This window comes from Dermacentor albipictus, chromosome 2 (genome assembly GCF_038994185.2).
Source record: "Dermacentor albipictus isolate Rhodes 1998 colony chromosome 2, USDA_Dalb.pri_finalv2, whole genome shotgun sequence".
Lineage (NCBI taxonomy): Eukaryota > Metazoa > Arthropoda > Arachnida > Ixodida > Ixodidae > Dermacentor > Dermacentor albipictus.
Window position 1 is genome coordinate 149,035,128 of NC_091822.1, and position 19,790 is coordinate 149,054,917.

At 42.6% G+C, this 19,790-nt stretch overlaps 1 protein-coding gene across 1 annotated transcript in view; it reads right to left on the bottom strand.

The window, feature by feature from the left end:
* LOC135899810 (transmembrane and coiled-coil domain-containing protein 4-like) overlaps window positions 1-19,790 on the bottom strand; it is a 33,251-nt gene that overhangs the window by 10,707 nt on the left and 2,754 nt on the right. The window contains exons 3-10 of the mRNA XM_065429152.2: window positions 19,260-19,317; window positions 18,551-18,692; window positions 12,594-12,726; window positions 10,116-10,213; window positions 6,722-6,865; window positions 3,955-4,074; window positions 2,291-2,455; window positions 725-861 (exon numbers count right to left, since the gene is read on the bottom strand). Of these exons, the coding sequence (XP_065285224.1) occupies window positions 725-861; window positions 2,291-2,455; window positions 3,955-4,074; window positions 6,722-6,865; window positions 10,116-10,213; window positions 12,594-12,726; window positions 18,551-18,692; window positions 19,260-19,317 (997 nt within the window). The remainder of the gene's footprint in view (window positions 1-724; window positions 862-2,290; window positions 2,456-3,954; window positions 4,075-6,721; window positions 6,866-10,115; window positions 10,214-12,593; window positions 12,727-18,550; window positions 18,693-19,259; window positions 19,318-19,790) is intronic.

A 19,790-nucleotide genomic window follows, 5' to 3' on the forward strand; every position in this document is an offset into this window, starting at 1 on the left:
AAAAACTTTTTAAAAAATTTTTCTTAACAAGCTACGTACCTTCATATAGCAATCCTCCACCAACCAGTTCTGCTTTGTGTACCCCACTGGTTCCTCAAATGCTAGACTGAACTACCTCATGCACAACACTTAATGTGTGACAGGCAAAACATCATGACTGATGTGCAGGAAAGCCCACGCATCACCAACGTTGGCTCCAGTGAAACAAGCTTCTAGCACTTCGCAATCCTTGAAGAAATATGTGCAATGCAATGAGGTGTAAAAATAAGACAGGAGGAAACAACAAACTGTGCGACTTGCGAGGGCAGCATTGCATTTCTCATTATTTTCTTGTATCTAACAGCCTTGTATTGGTTTTTCTCCTTATATTAGATCCTGACACATCTCTATATTATTCACTTGTGGATAATGCAGCATTTACAATAACTAGTGACACAAGAACACTCCAAGACAATGAGCAAAACGAGAACAAGGTGAAAGCAGGAGCCAACGTTTCAACAAGTGGACTTGTCTTCTCCAAGGCCTTCAAGGCCTTGCCTTCAAGCCTTCAAGGCCTTGCCTTGAAGAAGACAAGTCCACTTGTCAACAAGTCCACAGACAAGTCCACTTGGCTCCTGCTTTCACCTTGTTCTCATTTTGCTTATCGTCTTGAATTTTTATCTCCCGTATTCCCTGTGTTTTACCAAGAACACTCCAAGGCAGAAGACACATCGGATGCACTGACCTGCTGTCGTGCCAACAGGATCTCGGCCAGGTGCCTGCCCACTTCGGCAGACCTCCTGTTGCAAACGCCCCAGGGGTTGTCAATGACGCCAGCCACCATGACCAAGGTGGCGGGCCACGTGATGGCTGTGATCAGACCTGTTACGTACAATTCAAAGACACTACATCAAACATCTCAAAACTAAGCTCACTGTTGCACAGAGAAAGAAACAGACAAGACACGAGGCACACTATGGTGTCTTCTGTGTTCTTTTGTGCTGCAACATTGTGAAGTATCAGAACTACATGTAGCACAAGGTTGCAGCCTCTATATAAGTATGTCTTGAAGATTCACATACTTCTTCAGTTGCACAACAACTGAAAACTGAATGAAGGTGCAGCTCGTAAAAGACTTCTAGCAGCAGCAAGTCTTGTGTACTATCTGAACGAAATTGCTTCAATGTCCCTCCATCAATTGTTGTATTCAAACACGCAAGGACATTGATCCTACACCAAGTCAAAGTGTTCAAGGAGATCCAGATTTTTGTGAAGTTCTGTGCAAAATTTGAGGAATCTTTTACAGAGACACATTATCTGCTGCACCACTTTAAGATTAACCTTTTGGGGTGAAACATCAGCAATAGGAGTTCAATCTTGCAGCAGTTAGCTAAGCATGGTGCAATGAGCTTTAGAATGCATTGGCCAGTAGGGCAATACTGTCGCACATAGTTGGCAGCACCACAGATAGGAATATACAGGACAACAATGAACCCTGGAGACCAAGACTATACTTATTTGGACAAATCTGTGCCCTGCTAAGCGAAGCAAGAAAGTCAGACTCTGTAAGAATGACAGGCATAATGACCACCTGAGAACGAACAAAAAAGCTTGCCAATAGCCCCTAGTTACAGGTCATGTTGAACATTTCAGGCGAAATAGCAGTGATCACAACAATTAGGACTTTCTACACATACTGCAGTAAGACAGCTCTCATCTTTCTGGATGTGCCTACAACATTCTTGCCATGAGCTGACTCCAATACCACAAGAGACTTGACAATTCTGATAGCACAGCGAAGGCTAATGATGGAAGGTACAAAAAACAAAATGCTTGTGGCGATATGCAGTCATGAATGGTTACACAAACCCGATTCAGAGCTTTTCGTAAAAAGACACATGCAGGCTGCAACACACAACAGGCAGTTTTTAGTTTTAATTACAGCAGCATACTAGTTCTGATAGCACTGCAAAGGCTATTGATGGATGGTACACAGTAAAAACAAAATGCTTGTGGTGATATGCAGTCGCAAATGATTACACAAACCTGATGGAGAGCCTTTATTAAAGAGCCACATGCAAGCTGCAACACACAACAGGCAGGTTTCAATTTCAATTACAGCAGCACGCTAATGACCGCGCTAACTTTTAAGCGACTCCCAAACAAGCATTAGTGGCAACTAAATATTGAAAGCTATGTAGAGCACTTTTGTCTCGGGTGACCTGAAGGACCATTCTTCTTACAGGCCCTTTTTACACACCCTGTATAAAACTTCGATGAGGAGTTGGCCACAAGCGAGGCAGGCACCAACCTGAGAGGATGGTGTACTTGAGGGCTTCCTGCGCTGCCATGGAGACGGCAAAACTGAACAGGTAGTCAATGGCATGACCAAGCTCCAGCAAGTAGGAGGACTCGTATCGCAGAACATACTGCTCTCGCGAGTTCATCAATGTGCGCCATGGCCTCTTCAAAGCACCTGCAAAGTATCAAATGTGCCAGCGTTTTATTGGGACTACTGCCTCCGCATCACTATGAGGCTTGACATCCCAACGCAGTACTGGAGCTATGCCAGACACTGTAGTAGGGGGCTTCCGATTAATTTGGACTGCCTGGAGCTTATTTATCAAGTGCACAACAAACACAATGCACTGAATCTGGGCCACATAGAAATGTCGCTAGCATGCTAGCAAATTGTCATGGCAACTGAGCAACTGCGGTTAATCAACCTCTGTGTCGACGCTGTGCACCACTGCCTTCTTAGGGGACTGTTGTTCATGTTTTGAAAAGAGACCATTTGCCCCATGTCCAGATATAGATGTAAGCATCAACACAGCATCTATGTGTATGTTAACAGGGTGTTAACAGTGAGAGACCAGAGGTGACTGGCATTGTCAAACGAATAGCTTTCTTTGGCTCTTTGGACAGTTTTCTCGGTTGGTCAACGGTGGGTTGGTGCTTATTGATAAGTGGTCACACTTGGGCGAGGTAAGGTGAGGAAACGCACCGAGGCAAAGGGCGCATGCTCTCGGACAACCGAGTTGTGGGGAAGGGCGAGAAGGACAATGGGAGGCTATCACTTGCTTGTTTATTGCGAGAAGGCGAGGAAAGGCACCAAGGGAAAGGGCACATGCTCTCAGGCAACTGAGTTGAGAGGAGGGCAAGGAGGAGGAGGAGGAGGCTGTCACTCGCTCGTTTGGGCTATTCATTTACGTTGACATTTATCATCGATGGCTTCTGCCCAATTTTTCTTCTCTTGCGCTACAGTCAGTGGCCTGGCCAGCACGTGCACTGCTCTGCATTAGAATTGCCACTTGTGACTGCCCTGAACTCATTGGTGAAAATAACCCAGGGCAGTGTCGCTGACTCTGCTGTTACAAGGGAGAAATCCCATGTTTACAAAAAGGGGAGATCCACCTCCCCGTGGGACACGGCAAAGGAAGCATGCCCCATGACAATGACATCATGCTTTTGTGGTGAAGGCAGCCCCATGAAACTCTTTGAGAAGGGAGACTGTTCAAAAGCCACCCAAATAAAGTTCCCTATGGCTAAGAAGGGATGAACTGCTCAGCCTCAGCCTTTGCAAGTCCGATTGCTCGACAGCATCTCACTGCATGGACAGGATTAGAGGACATTAGCTAGAAACGATGACACAAATTATTCCCTCCCTAATTTCCAGCACTACCCCATATGAACACCCATTTACCTAGGACAGTGCCTCAGCAGCTATGGCAACACTGAGCACGACATTTTAATAAGTTCACGCTGCAAGTTTTGTGTTGTGAGTTTTTGTTTCATGTGCTTTGTATTTACTTTTGCATTCACCAGCTGACTTGCATGTTATTATTGCATTGTGCACATGCCCCAAGGCACCAATGTATTAACAGTCATAAACTTAAAGGCACGGAAAGAAGCTTCTCGACCTTTCATTTTATTTGGAAACGAAAACAAGAAAAAACAAGATGATTCAAATGTTACCTGGATCTTCGTCAGATAGCCAGCCCGATATGGCCAATGTGATATGCAGTCCCTTGCCCTCAGTCAGTGAGTCAAACGCAAACTCCTCGATTTCGCCGACTCTCTTCTTCATCTTGTATCCTGGCAATAAAGGTATTGCATATCTCAACCACAAGCCACAATAATACCCACAAAGACAGCAGTCCCAGAAGAAACGGTGTCAAAGTTTGTACAGTGTAAGGGTCAAAACACTGTCAAAAGTGTACCATCAGTGTCAAAAGGATGCAGTGTGAAAAGTTGGGTGAACAATGTGAATTCCTTCGCCCTTTGTACTTTCAACCAGTAAAAAGAGAAAAAAGAAAGAAAGTATAGAACACTACGTTCCTTGCCTACGCAAGTGCAGGCTGCTAATTTGAATCAAAGCTGCTGTGTGCTGGTTCTGGAAATGCTTCAATGATCTATGAAAATGTTGAAGATCTCAGGTCCCATAAATTGCCCCTTGATGAACACCAAGGGTAGTTAAATTATATGAGAGAATTATTTGTGGCATCTTTTACCAAAGATAATGGAATAAATCACATTAACTGTGATACTATAACGGGATAAGCTGCACAGTAAAGCAGATTCTCCCCTTCAAAAACACTGAGGAATAGAAACCTTGGGAAAACTTGAAATATATTGCTACGGAACAGCCGCCACAGTGTGGCTGCACTGAGGAGGAGGAAGACAACGTGGGCCCGCTTGATTTAGCGTCGCCATTTTGGACCGTTTCCTCTTGGACCGTTTCCTCTCTCTGGCTGCGGAAATAAATGGGTCGCCGTCGCTACTGATTATGGTACGCGGTACGCAATCACCAGAGCCCTCCCGACAGGTTGTGCTACTGACGTTGCTGACTTTCTGCTCTGACACAATTTTAGTGCACAATGCGCCAATTACTCACTGACCGTGGCCGCAGCTTTCTGTCGGCAGTCATCGAGGACATCCTCCGCTCCTGCTCGACGAAGCACAAATTTAGCACGTCCTACCACCCACAGACCAACGGCCTCACGAAGCGCCTCAACCGGACCATCACCGACATGCTTTCGAAGTACGTCGCGACCGACCACCACGACTGGGATCTTCACTTACCATATGTGACGTTCGCATATAATTCATCGCGTCACAACACCGCCGACTACTCACCATTCTATCTCCTATATGGCCGAGAACCCGCGTTGCCCTTAGACACTTTGTTGCCCTCGGCCAAGCGTTCAGCCACTGAATATGCCCGCAACGCGATCGCCCATGCCGACCACGCGCACCAGCTCGCCTGCGCCCGTCTCGCGGCCTCACAGGAGCATCAGAGACGTTTCTATGATTGCCACCATCGCGACGTGCACTTTACTCTGGGTTCTCTGGTGCTTCTCTGGTCACCCATTCGACGTGGGCCTTTCCGAAAAGCTGCTGTCACGCTACACTGGCCCATACCGTGTGGTGCGACAAGTGACCGATGTCACGTATGAAGTCATCCCCGCCGACCTCTCAGCGTCATCGTCGGCTGCAAGTGACATCGTTCACGTGGCGAGACTAAAGCCATACCACACACCTTTAACCGCGGATGTGTAGATTAAGCACCGGGACGGTGCTTCTACTGCCGGGGGTGATGCTACGGAACAGCCGCCACAGTGTGGCTGCACTGAGGAGGATGAAGACGACGTGGGCCCGCTTGATATAGCGTCGCCATTTTGACCTTTTTTTAGCGTCTCTGTAGATAGTGTATATAGCATTGGGCTTCAGCTACATGTAACAATATATTCGCATCATTTTACATGGTTTATCTTGATAGTACAGTGTGATAAGGCACATGATAAACTCCATTATTCTGATTTTGGTTTGTCTGCTAAGGCTTAAGAAATTAATTCTATAGATAACTGCATTACTATACTCATGCATCATATGATGTAGTAAACCATATACAATGTGGTTGATCAACAAAAGTATGCAAGGCAAGAGTGGTGAATTTGTTGTAAAGGCACTGTTATAAGTGAACTGTGCTGCTGCACATATGAAGTTGCCAGCCTCATGCATCAGGCATACAGGGCAATTCACGCAAACTGCATCGGGAGCCTAGGCAACAAGATATACCTGTTAAGGACAACCCTTTCTCTGCACGGCACTGCCAGTGTCTAGGTCGACATTCTGACTTAGATCTCTATGAGGTGTGCCCACCACATGACCATATCAAGTGACTCCAGTGAAAGCAAAGACTGCACCAGCAAAGCCACAGACACACCAACTGTGCTCTCTCTCACACCAACTGGCAGTAGATGGTTGCAGTGGGATGAGCTTGCTCAAACTACCTCGGTATTCCATCAAACACAGAAAGCATAATACAACTAGACAAAATGCACTCATAAGCAAGCAGCAAAGCAAGCCTAATTGCTACTGCTCACACATAAAAGCAGGCACTCAGAGGCAGTTTGACAGCCTCACTTTACAGCTACATCATCCACGCTACTACTGCAGTTTCACATCGCCACAGTGGACTCATTTGTACACTACTCACACCTAATGATGGAGCATGACATGATCTCAAAAACCACAAGACATACGACAGCGCTGTCCTTTTTCAGGACCATTACTGTCATTGATGGAACCAGCTGTACTACTTCTGCTGCTCAAGCCAGTAACTGTGCATCACTGGGGCTCAGTGAAATCAGTGCTGGAATTAAGCAGTACAAGCCGAAGCCTATGCATTGCACAACATTGCAATGTGAGATCGGCGGGGCTGAATCTCGCTTTCCCTCACCTGTGAGTCCGGCCCCAGCAATACCGATGAGCGAACCTATGACTGCAATGCCAGTGGCAGAACCCAAGGCTGCCGCTCCAGCGCCCCCTATGATAGCCCCGGCACCAGCAGCCACCAGTGGTGCTGCTAGACCTCCCGTCAGGCCTGCATGCGTGAAAGTTCAATGAATCGGTGGGAACTTTGCCACTGCTCTCTTGGGCCCCCCTTTGCACCAAAACAAATAATAATAGTAATATAACAAAAAAAATATGCATTACCACACAATGGCACTAATAACGCACGTACAGTCAACCACAAAAGTTTACAAACTATGGGATCTCACAAAATGTTCAATTTCTGGGCAGCCTGCAACAGTAGTCAATAAAACCGAGCATCACAATGTTGTCCACATATACTGATACTACAGGCTGTAAATGCATTGTGAATACTTGGCTGCATTGTGAGGCTGCGCACATATTCAACTTTTTCTGAGATTTCGTGTTCCGTAAAATTTTGTGGTTGTTAGTGCATTTTCTTAGTGCACAACCAATGAAGTTTAATACAGTTGAGCCTCATTAAAACTTCTATTAGAGTTGCCATCCAACATAAAAATACCTTCATATCCAATATCCATATCATCATCGTCATCATATTTTATGTCCACTGCAGGACGAAGGCCTCTCCTGGCAATCACCAATTACCCCCTGTCGTGCGCCCAACTGATTCCAGCTAGCGCCTGCGAATTTCTTAATTGCATTGCCCCACCTAGTCTTCTGCCGTCCTCGACTGCGCTTACCCTCTCTTGGCACCCATTTTGTAACCCTAATGGTCCACCGGTTATTTAACCTACGCATTATATGCCCTGCCCAGCTCCATTTCTTTCTCTTAATGTCAATCAGAATATCAGCTATCCTTGTTTGCTCTCTGATCCACACCGCTCTCTTCCTGTCTCTTAATGTTACACCTAACTTTCTTCATTCCATCGTTCTTTGCACGGTCCTTAAATTGTTTTCGAGCTTCTTTGTCAGTCTCCAAGTTTCTGCCCCATATGTCCATATAAGCATATTATACTCATTACAAGGTAATATCGACGAGAAACATTTTAGATTTATTTCATTACGTACAATAATTCGGTATATCTGCGCTCACCATACTGAAGTTCGGCTGTATAGCAAAAGAAAAAAGCAAAGAGAATCAGCAGAATTCAGCGATTCGTCTGGCTCTGGACTCATTTACTGTGACAGTTATTTGCAATGCACACAGACAGTCGCTTCGTGGAGCGGCCACTGATAGAAATGCTTCAAGGACTATCCACATAGTGTCTTTGTACAGCTCCGTGTGTGCAGGTGTGTTCCTGATTTGTCAACAGCTTGTATCTACACCATAAAAAAAATTTTAAGGCAATAAGGATATGTTGCGTGCATCAGTGCACCAATCAAGCAGTAAAGGATGAAATTAGTCTTCTTTTTTTTACGACAGACGCATGTCTAAAAAGAAGTGGGTGACGAAGCTTTGGATCTGCAAGCCTGTGACACCACCAATGATGGTTTGCAGGGTGCACTTCGTCACCGAAGACTTCTTTTGGAGTGCCATCAGTATGCAAAAGGCTAATCATCAACACTGATGATGAACCTCCAGTTCCATAAGCTATAAAGTCACAACGTTGTAAGAGGTTAACGTTTATGTTTCGGTACACAATGTATACCACATCGTATATGGCCTGCATGTTAATATAGTTGACCATTCCTTAAAATTAATGCACTGCGAATTTTCCACTGGTACTCTAAAACCAGACACGATTGCCTAATGATCGATTTTATTACAGTACTGGCCATATGCAGTGTTGTGTATGACTGTGGGACTGTGTATTCAAGTATTTTTCCGGTCATACATTTTGAAAGGCACGGTAGCTTATTGACAGGTTTTCAATGTTCTAGTCTACTGTGCTTGAAGAACTATGCATACCAGATTTCGATGGGGGAGAAATGCCTTTGTGCCATGCAACAAGCACGCGTGCCCTGCTGGATATGCATGGTAGTCATCTATATTTACACAGGGCGTGAATTATCATATTCAAGACTGTCATTTCTGTATTTACGTGGAGTGCAAGGCATGCAGACAGCATGGCTGAAGAATACAACAAATAGCTCAGGCATATTGATACGACTGCCTTTGTCAAAAACAAATTCAAATTCATATGAGTTATCCCTTGTGAAGTATGTACAAACAGTCCTTGAATACAGTAACATCTTGAGTGCTGCAAGCCTTAACTGATGCCGTAACAAATCAGATAGACGGCGTTCAGAACTTATTTGCCTTCTATTATGCATGGGAGCCTTCATTTTTTTCAGAGGTTTGGAGGTGAACCATCATGTCGGCTAATGACAGCCGCTTTGTAAAATGTAGCGCAATCGCTGCCTGTTTCTGCAGCAAATGCGAATAAACTTGCCCTGCTAAGACGTGGATGCATGGTTGGCTATCCTGATAATCTCTGTGCCGGCCATCACAGATCACCTCGCGTGGCCCCTGTAGTCCGTGTGCCTTGCAAATGGTCACCCACATTGGACCCGGCCATTTCTTTGTCATTTTCTCACAAATTATTTTAGGATTCCAGCGATGACACCGATGGAAACCAAAATAAAAAAAGCCCATAAAAGTGATCAGTGTAAAATTACAGTACCATACATCGGCCCAGTTTCTATGCTGTTCACATACCATAATGTCAGATACCGCAGCATGATACATGGCTCTTCACTCGCCCATAACATTAATTCATTTTCTTAGTATGCTAGTCCATTTGCTCATAACTTGCATTCACGCAATGTGCAGGTGTGATTGAGACAATAAGCGACAATGACTGGAGTCACCAGTGCAGTCCTCTCCAGGTCTTTCACAAAGCTTCAGCAATGAGTTGATAGAAACGGTAAAATCCCCACTTTAAATAAAAAGCCAAAAGGAGATAGAGAGACTCATGGCAACGAAATTAGGCCAAAATGTGGCACTGATAGCCAGATGCACCTGTTGAACAAATTCAACATTAAAAGAAAGGCCGCGTCACAAGACTTCAACATGCTGCTTGCTTACAAACAGGACGCGCAAAGTTGTACGCCGATGTTACACATGAAAACAATATAGATATCAAAAAGGAATACGTAATTATCAGAGGATGCAGTTACACTTCTCCATAGAAGAAGCACAGCGTCAATGTTCAAACACATAGACACAAACACAGGGTCAATTTCCCATGATACAGGAAAAAAAAACAGCTTGTTGAATTTTGATGGTACAACAACTTCACATCATGAAGTGAACTGAATGAGGAAAAACTGTGGCTAAGCATGCAGAAATGAGCTCATGTATTATCCCTAGAAGGAGCAAGCTGCAAGAGGAAGACCAGCAGGTAACCAATACTGACCAATGACAGCACCTCCTCCAACAGTGGCAAGACCAATCATAAGGAAACGCTTGAGCTTCTTGTTGCGCTGACGTTTGGCAATTTCCTTCCGCTCCTCTCTGATATACAAAGGAACCAGCAAAAATATATATATATATATTTGGAGAGACCCATGTAGCATTCAGCTACTATATGTTACAGTGAGTGAACAGCTGACCATTTAGGTTGACCTCTTTCACCGTGTTGCTCATTTACAAGGACAATAAAGGAAAACGTTAAGCTGAGTTAGATCAATAGACTATTCGTCTAGAAGTCTATCACCATTTTCTGCATGCCAACAGAAGACTTTGTTGCATGGAAAATTGCCGCCAAAGGTCCCATTGCTCCCTCCTCAATTTGAACCGTCCACAGCAAAACCACTGAGCTGATGTGATCTCCTTGTGACCTCCCTCTCTGCCGCTCTCTGTGAATCAGCCAATGCTGTGATGTCACATGAGAGATACCATGATTGAAAATGAATGGCACCACTCCAATTTTTTATTTTCATCACTTCCTCGTTTAGAAAAGCTCTGCTCTTGCTACAAATGGTGAATTTGTTGTTACAGAAACCTCATTTTTAAATCTAGCTTGAATGAATGTTTTCCTCCAGTGTTCCCCCAAAAGAGCCTCGTCCATAGTGGCATGGTACGGTGAGGGGCAACGTAATACAATGCAACACAATATAAATTTGCTCATGCTTTTGAGAAACATGACAAAATAAAAAAATAAAAAACTTTCTTTTGATGGCTTGATAAGGTTTCCATCCCCATTACAAGGTCAGCAGTACAGACGGCACACATGGTTTTACATGATAAAACTACATCACGCACAGAAAAAAAGGCAAGAACAAAGAATATGTGAACAAGTGCATGATCAACAAAGCAATAAAGATAGAGTTACCCAGTTGTGTTAAGTAGTGCATGTGTCAACATAACTATACATAATAAGCGGCAAAGTTACATGCATAGGTTTTCTTAACCTGGTTCTTCTTGAAGAATGAAACATTGATTAATTTGTTACAGTAAATGTTCAGTATTTTTGGTATTGTATTTTTTAACTGTATGCCATAATTCATTTGAACATGTCTATTCCAGTACTCTGAGCACAGCATGTCATACGTGTTTCATAACTATTGTGTTTTTAATTAATTATGGGGTTTTACGTGCCAAAATCACTTTCTCATTATGAGGCATGCCGTAGTTGAGGACTCCGGAAATTTTGACTACCTGGGATTCTTTAACGTGCACCTAAATCTAAGTACACGGGTGTTTTCGCATTTCGCCCCCATCGAAATGCGGCCGCCGTGGCCGGGATTCGATCCCGCGACCTCGTGCTCAGCAGCCCGACACCATAGCCACTGAGCAAGCACGGTGGGTATAACTATTGTGTTCATTGAGAAATAAAATGGAAGTGTGCTTAAGAAGCAAGTGTAATGCTTTTGCTCGGTGCACAACATTACCAAAAAGGAAGTATTTATGCAAATTACTTGTAGTTATGATTCCAACTTTTTTGTGTGTGTGTGATACAATATGATGAGCACAGGGAAAATAGCTTCTTTACACGTGGTAAAGAAAGCAAGGCTGGTGTACAATACACCGCTGTTTACAGTAAAATGCCAACATGGCACAAACCTTCCCAATGGCAATAAAAATTTATTGGTACACTGAGGTAAATCGCCACTTAATTGAACCTCCTTATAACGAAAATTTGCATGGTGAGTTACCAGACGTAAATCTAACAGTGAACCTAGTGTAAATCATAAGTAAATCAAAAGCATTGTATGTCATGCTTTGTGTGGCACTTCCACTTTAAAAACCAAACCAAAATTGCTAGACTAAACATTCTATCACATGCAGCAAAGCAAATTTCTAATTTACTACATCTCAAAGTTGAATTTTTTTCTTGCACCGCAATGCGGAACCACCTATGGGAAGAAGTAAATGACAAACTTACGATCACACTTGCAATTATTAAATGTCACATTAACGCTTCACATTTCTGATGAAATTTGGCACATAAGGAAAGGATGTGATTATACCAGGCTTTAAATTCCATGAAAGTTTAAGGACAAAACATTTTTCGCACTGTCTGGCATTTTGTATGAATCCATAGTTAACACATTTACTGTCTATTTTCGTAACAGATACACAATAAGAGAAACAAAATTCCATTTTTAACAATTTACATTACAGTGAAACCTCGTTATAATGGAGTCACCCAACACGAATATATAGTTGTTATATCTGATATCCACTTGTTACACGCTGGGATATTGGCAAGAAATATTTGAGATTTACTTTGTTATATCTGACAATTTGTTATATGCATGTTGGTAACATTGAGGTTTGACTGTATTAATATGTTCAGCAGTACCATGTCATAATGTTTGAAAAAAAAAAAAAACATTGAAGGGCTGTAACAAAAGGGGGCACCCCAGAGTGGAACAAGACCAGGCCTCACTCTGACTGTTCGTGGACTTCCTGGGACAGCATTTCGACAACAGACTCTTCGTACATCTCGACAAGTGACCGGGAGACCCTGAGCCTCCAGGCCACGTAAAAGATGAACACACGTGTTCGAGCATCATAGATACCTACAAAGACAGTAAATCATATAAGTCACAGAAATATCAATGCAAAAGAAACGACACGCATGCTCGGAACTACTTCAGACAAGACTGATGATGCAGTGCAAAAAAAAAAACTACTTCAATGGCACTCAGTAACTACATAAGACTTCAATACTCTTGCTTACATTACAGCAAGCGAACCACACACATCACACTGGAAACATCATGCAGAGGCTGTTGGTTCAATGACCACCATAGGGCAAATTGGCGCTTCCTCTGCTTCCATTTTTCTCTGCATCATTTTTTTTTGTACGATTTCATGAATTTTCTAGGTTCCCCCAAACAGTACTTCAGCAAAATTCACATGGCCAAAATAGATGGGAAAGCTGAGGGGCACCTTTTGCTGACCGATGACAGCACCAAATTCTCTGAACTAGAACTTGAGGTGGACAAGAAATGCAACAAAGCTTTAAAACGCTAGCTAGTGTCCTCCTACACATGACATTTCTCACTGGCCGTGCTGTGTTGGTGGCAGAAATGCAGTCTTTCAGAAGATGGTCATTTGGCTGAAATAATGCTTTGAGGGAAAGCCGGCATATAGAACTTTGTAAATTCCCTATTTCACTCCAATGAATTCCCCAACGTGTCACAGTTTTTCGAGGTGCCTAAAGTTAACTTAAATTAAGGTTTTCTTCCCGTTTTCCAAGCGTGACTGCGCATATGCCTGCACATTCTGGATACAAAGGAGCAACACCTATTTGTGCCTTTAAGTTCTCACGCCTCTCTATTGCTTCCAGAGCTCTTAATGTTTTCCTGGGCAACTTTCAATGTATGTGGAGTCGCTCATTTTTTTTTTTTAAGGGTAACTGAAACACGTTTCGAACATGGTAAAAGAGAATATCCCTGATCAGTAGACTGTGATACATGAACATGCGAGCCAAATATTGCGCGGGTGCAGACGGAAACCTACAATCTAGCATAGTAGATTTCCTGCTCTGTCCTGCTGCTTTCTCAACGCATACTTTATTTACACTTTAGGCCAGCATCGGCAATCGCTAAATGAATGGCTACAGCTTAAAGAGATTAGCTATTGGGAATAGGGATGCACACTATTCCAGATTTTCATGGAAGAGGGGGAAGCAGCAATTGCTAAAGCATCCTGCCCGTCCTTATTGCAGAACTGGTACAGCGCAACATACAAAGGAAGAAACAAGCCAAGCCAGTCAAGCAAGATTTCCTGATCAGTTTAACTTTGCATGACGAAATTGCGCATACTGTGACCCATGATGCATGATGCATGATGCATGATGCCTTCTATCGGTGCGACGTTTTGTGAAGTGATGCGACGACTTGTCCTGATGCTTTCTTGTAGGTTTATATTTCGTGCAACTCGGTAATAAACCAGTTGGAAGTCAGCGCTCTGTTCTTTTATCTGGCTGGCTCGGCTTGTTTCCTTCTTTGTATGTTGCGCTGTACCACTACTAGGATTAAATACCAACTCGCCCAATCCTCAACCCTAGTGAGCTCCTTATTGGTCAGACTTTCAGCCTCGAAGGGTTACCATAAGTGCACCGTGGGACGAACGAACGAACTAATGAACGAAAGAAAGAAAAGCGATAGGCAGAGCATTGCTGTTAGTGCATCCTCAGCTGAAAATCAACTTGTTGAGAGGAGAATGGGGAAAGTAAACATTTCACTCATTACATCTTGGTTCAAATTTATTTGCATATACAGGGTGTCCCAGCTAATGTCATAGCCAACCTCTTAAATATAAAATATAGAATATGCGAGGTCACAAGCAATGTTATTCTGTCAGCAGTGACATACCGCATCGACAGTCTTTTTTTTTTTCATAAATGAACTATTCATTATTAGATTACATTACTTAATGAACTTCTTAATTACTAAACTGAGAGTATGAATTTTGAGAGAAAAGTAATGAACATGTATTAAAGCACCTGATTCAGTTGTTTTCAGTGTGCCATGTCTCCCGTAATTATTTTTTTCATAGTTAGAAAAAAATGCGCGAAATATGAAAATAGATGCATGACTGCCCGTCCACGTGCCGTGACACCAGTGGGGTCGGGCGTTACTCAGAAGAATTAACTCTGCTCAGTGCCTTTTGTGCTTTTGTTCAATGCCACTGCACACTACACTGGTATCACACTTCACGCAAGAAAGGCAACTCAGTTCACAGTAACTAACGCCAATACCAATGCCTTGTCATTTTCACGTGGCCACCATGCCATAGCAGAGCTAATTCTTCCGACTAACGCCTGGAACCACTGGTGTTGCGGCATGTGGGTGCGTAATCATATGGCCATATTCATGTTTTGCACGTTTTCTTTATTATGCGGAAAAAATTTAACGCAAGACATAGCACACTGAAAACAACTGAATCAGGTGTTTTAAGCAAAATTATTACTTTTCTATAAAAAATTTGCACTCTCTATTCAGTTTAGATGTTCAGTTTAAATTAATATGTTCATCAATTATTCTCATCTAATTATCTATAGTTCAATTATAGAAGAAATCCTTCTGGTGTAGTACACTACTGCTGACAGGATGCCATTAGCTGTGTTCTCACATATTCTATATTTGTGTTTAAGAGCATGGCTAACGTTAGCTCGGACACCCTGTGTGTATGTGTGTGTGCGTGTGTGTGTGTATATATATATATATATATATATATATATATATATATATATATATATATATATATATATATATATATATATACACCCTTTCTTGAAACTGAGCGACATGCTAAAATTGGTGACACCTTTAAAAAATAATATATATATATATATATATATATATATATATATATATATATATATATATATATATATATATATATATATATATATATATTTTATTTTTTAAAGGTGTCACCAATTTTAGCATGTCGCTCAGTTTCAAGAAAGGGTGTTCCAAGGTGATGTTCACTCAACTCCCAAATCCCCCACCTTTAACTTCTTTAAAAAAAAACATCTCTTTCGCTACCAACAGGCCACTACAGCACGTGCACAAACATGCAATGTCACAAGTACAGTAATATTGATGAAAAAATACATGCTACTGCAACCTGTCACACCTGTAGCCAGTCCTGTTTTTGCGGCAGGTAAGAAGAAGGGGAAAGAAGAAGAAAAAGACATGTCAAAGACAGTTAAAAATTTTCATGAAATTGAGAGACAGAGGAGAGTTAGCTACAGCATGACCCAATGAACCAACTTAGCAAGTATTAAAGAAGCTAAATGTTTCACATCTGCATGCCACAAGAAAACATTTACTCATGTAGCTTATAAGAGTAAGCCTTTCTCTGGGAAAAGCAATCACTGTCTTTTTCAACATAGCCAACATGTACAGGTATTATAGTTAGCACAGCTCTTTAAAAAAAAATCTGCGCATTCCTGAAGTACACACAAATAACAACGAAATGAAATTGCGGGTATGATTGTACATCAGCGCAGCAAACAAGCAGGGACAAAGTCAAGCGTATCGGCGCTCCAAAACCACATCAGTTTGCTGAAATTGAGGGTATTAGCAAAGTGCTCTTTGTATTGTACCTTATTCACTTGAGCTTCTCAGATCAGTAACTTGCACTGTCAGCTGGTTACATACGGCAATTACAGTTCAAATGGACACTAAAGAGAAAAATATGTTAAGCTGTAGTATCAGTAAATTAGGCTTCCACAATATGAAAAAATAGCCGCTCTTACTGCGAGATAAAGCTCGATAAGTGAGTAAAGTTGCAATAACACAAGGTGAGTGGCAAGGACGCTTTCAAGTTTCTGCACCGGCTTGCCGTGATGTCATGAATTTTGACGGAGTTGGCTTGAGCCTAGTTAGTTTTTCATCAGTAAGTAAGGACTACGTCATATTACCAAGGAGCCAGAGAGTGAAATGAGCAGATTTCTAGAACATTTATGATACCACAATGGCACAAATATGAGGAGATGCTTCCAAATCTGCAACTTAACAACAATGCAACACTAGCATTTGGATTTCGGCACGGAATTTTGAAAATGACAGCACAGCTGCCATTTCATCTTTTCTTTTTTTTACCTCTCACTGTCAAATTAATAAAAACAGAGTTTCAAAAGGATACCTTATCAGCCTAAAGTGATTCAGTAGTTTCTGCTTAGAGAGCATAATGAGAGCTGCTTAGAGTCGCATTAAAGTACAAAGATTTCTGGTAGATTAAAAGCACTCCTCAGTAAACAGTGAGAAATAACATATGCCTTCACATTTCCACCTGACAACTATGCCACACTTCTTTCCATTAGTTGGAAACAGTACTGATTAGAATAACTAGAGAATAGCCGATATTTGTCCATTTGTATCATTAACATGTCTGTAAATTCTACTTTCAGAATGCAGGGTGAGAAAAAAGTTGGCACTGTCCCAGATGCACAGTGTTCTAATACACAAAATTTAACAAGGTAAATTCTTATGCACTGGCTGTTCTATTTAGAAAGCACAGCGTAAGTAAATAAAATGTTGTGGTAATGGGCCACACAATACCACATTCAGGACTTGTGGGGTTCCTCACTAGCGCTCCTGGGACAAGGAATGACAACACAGTAGTGCAAACAATCACAAGAGCATTTATTGCACTTTTCATAGACTAATGCCTGCTAGCCGAGTTGCTATCCACCAAATATGCCAATGGGCGTGCGACAAATCGCGGAAGTCCGATTCACCACGACCGGATACGAGTGAATATGTCCACCCCATGCTGGACACCAACACCTGCTCGTTCGTGCGTACGGCCACGCGAACGGTGGCGCATTCGAACAATCGTCTTCGTCCATTCCGGGGTAGGCCTTACGAGACGGTCTTGCAGAAGCATGGATCGGCGCACGTGCAGAACGTCCGTGCCGCGCGCCGATCCCGATCCAAAGGGCAAGAGCATTCTCCCTTATGCGCCCAAGTAACCCCGCTGTTAGGTGGCATTAGCAGAGCAACACTCACGCCATCTCTCGTACTGCTCTTCAACCAGACAGACTGCCGCTGGCACCAAGCCTAGCGGCGAAGTTGGATTACAGGAGATTGGAGCTATGCGGGAAAACAACATATCAGGGGATGTGTGAGAGTCATTCATCTCCACAGACTCAACTTGGTAACAATTTCGTGACTTTTTTTGTAGTGCTCCGACTGCTACTGCAGGGTTGCTCTGACCCCCACAGAGATTTTACATGGTCAGAATAAAGTTACGAATGCTTGAATGATCACAGGAGTCACATGGGCTTCCATACTGCCAACGGTCTTAAAAACAATGTCAGAAAGCGTGTTATCAAGCTTAGAACCCATCGTCAAACCAAAAGCTAGAAGTGGAGGAATTTCTCAATTGAATGAACAGAAAAGTGAAACCCTAAATCCATTTCGCATGAATATGTTTGCGAAACTCCATTTTTGTAACTTCCACTGTAAGAGGTTGCTTATTAGAGGAGAAAATGAAAAAAAAAAGAAGTTCAATTTTTTTTAAAATTTCATACTGACATCCCCCCATAGGTACATCAATGTGACATCACAGATTTCAAAGCATTTTTCTCGCAGTCAGGTCATTGTGGCTCAGTTAAGGTTTCTGAAACTTAATATGTTGTCTTTGGCTCTTTTAGACAAGCTAGGACAAGTTGGCTCAATGATAAGTTAACTAGGCCAGAGCAGACGCCATCAAAATGTGTGACGTCACGATGAGCTGGTGTGGGAACTTAAAACAGGTGTCGCCACTTGCCTTTCATTTTTTTATCATCTTCTGCCATTTCAGTGGGGTAATTTAAAAAATACAGCGCAAATAGTTTGTTTCTCTTTAATGCTCCTTCAGTGGCTGCATTTTTCTCACCTCCCTGAACTGCAAACAGGATGAGGTCTTCAACAACCCGCAAACAGTTTCCATTCAGACCCGGTTCGTCCTTGAGAACGTGTATGAAGGGCTCAGCCTCGCCACCTTCACCCATCATCAAGGCCTGCATCACAGACTGCACCTGCATGAAGTATTTGCCATTGACAAAGGATCAAGCGGCACCAGGCTACTATATGCCGATTCCATTTCCGATGGCTGCAATCCCCAAGAAAATAACTTGTTTATTTATAAAACACAGTCAACTTCATTATGACAAAGACACATCTGATATGAAAATACCTTGATTATATTCTACATTTATCACAAGCGTAAGGTCTCATCACGAAAAAGAAATCAAGAGTGAGCGTGTATTTAAGTCTTCAGCATTGTCCGTGCAATGCTCTACCATCAAGCTACAGCTGTCCTCCCATCAGCTCTCCTGGGTATTTGTCCATGTGCACAAGTTTAGCCGAGGGAGTGTTAGCCAGCGCCACCCACGGCCCTGGTGGCAGACGTGGAACAGCCTTTTAAGCAGGACATTCTCGATGAAGACTTTCCACATCTGCCACACCATGGCCACGAATGAGAAACTTTCTCGCATGTTTTTCAATGGAACAGTCAGATATCCCAGCAAACCAATTTTCGAAAACCACTGATCTCAGAACAGGAATGTGTGGCGTTGTCAAAAAGCCGGTTACAAAAATCATACCTGTGAAGGCAGGCCAAGGTGCTGTATCAGCTGCAGAAGGCATTTTTCGCAAAATTCTCTGAAAGACAAATTGTGGAAAGAATTCGTGCAACCATTGGCAGGTGCCAACAATCTTTTCTGTGCCTCTGAAGTATAAGATCAACTATACTGCATAAAAAGCAAAACAGACTTGAGTAATTTTAATTACATATGCAGGCAACAACAGGTGGCACAGGTAACAACAGGGAGTCCAGTTCATGTGTGACCAAAGCTCACTCAGAGTCATGCAGTGTGAGCTTCTCCTATCACAACCCAAATATTCCAAAACACCGAAATGTTTGAAGGAGTTCCAGACATGACACTTCCTACATGTCTTTATTTTGCATTTAGTGAAGGTCCAGACCATCTGTACCTTAGAAGAAATACTGGCAAGCATAACTAAGTACCATAAATAATTTACTATGTGCTTGTTACTATAATACAACCAGTTTTGGTACACAGGAGCTGGACGCACCATGATGCACTATCTCGCTCTGTTCCTGTGATCGCTGC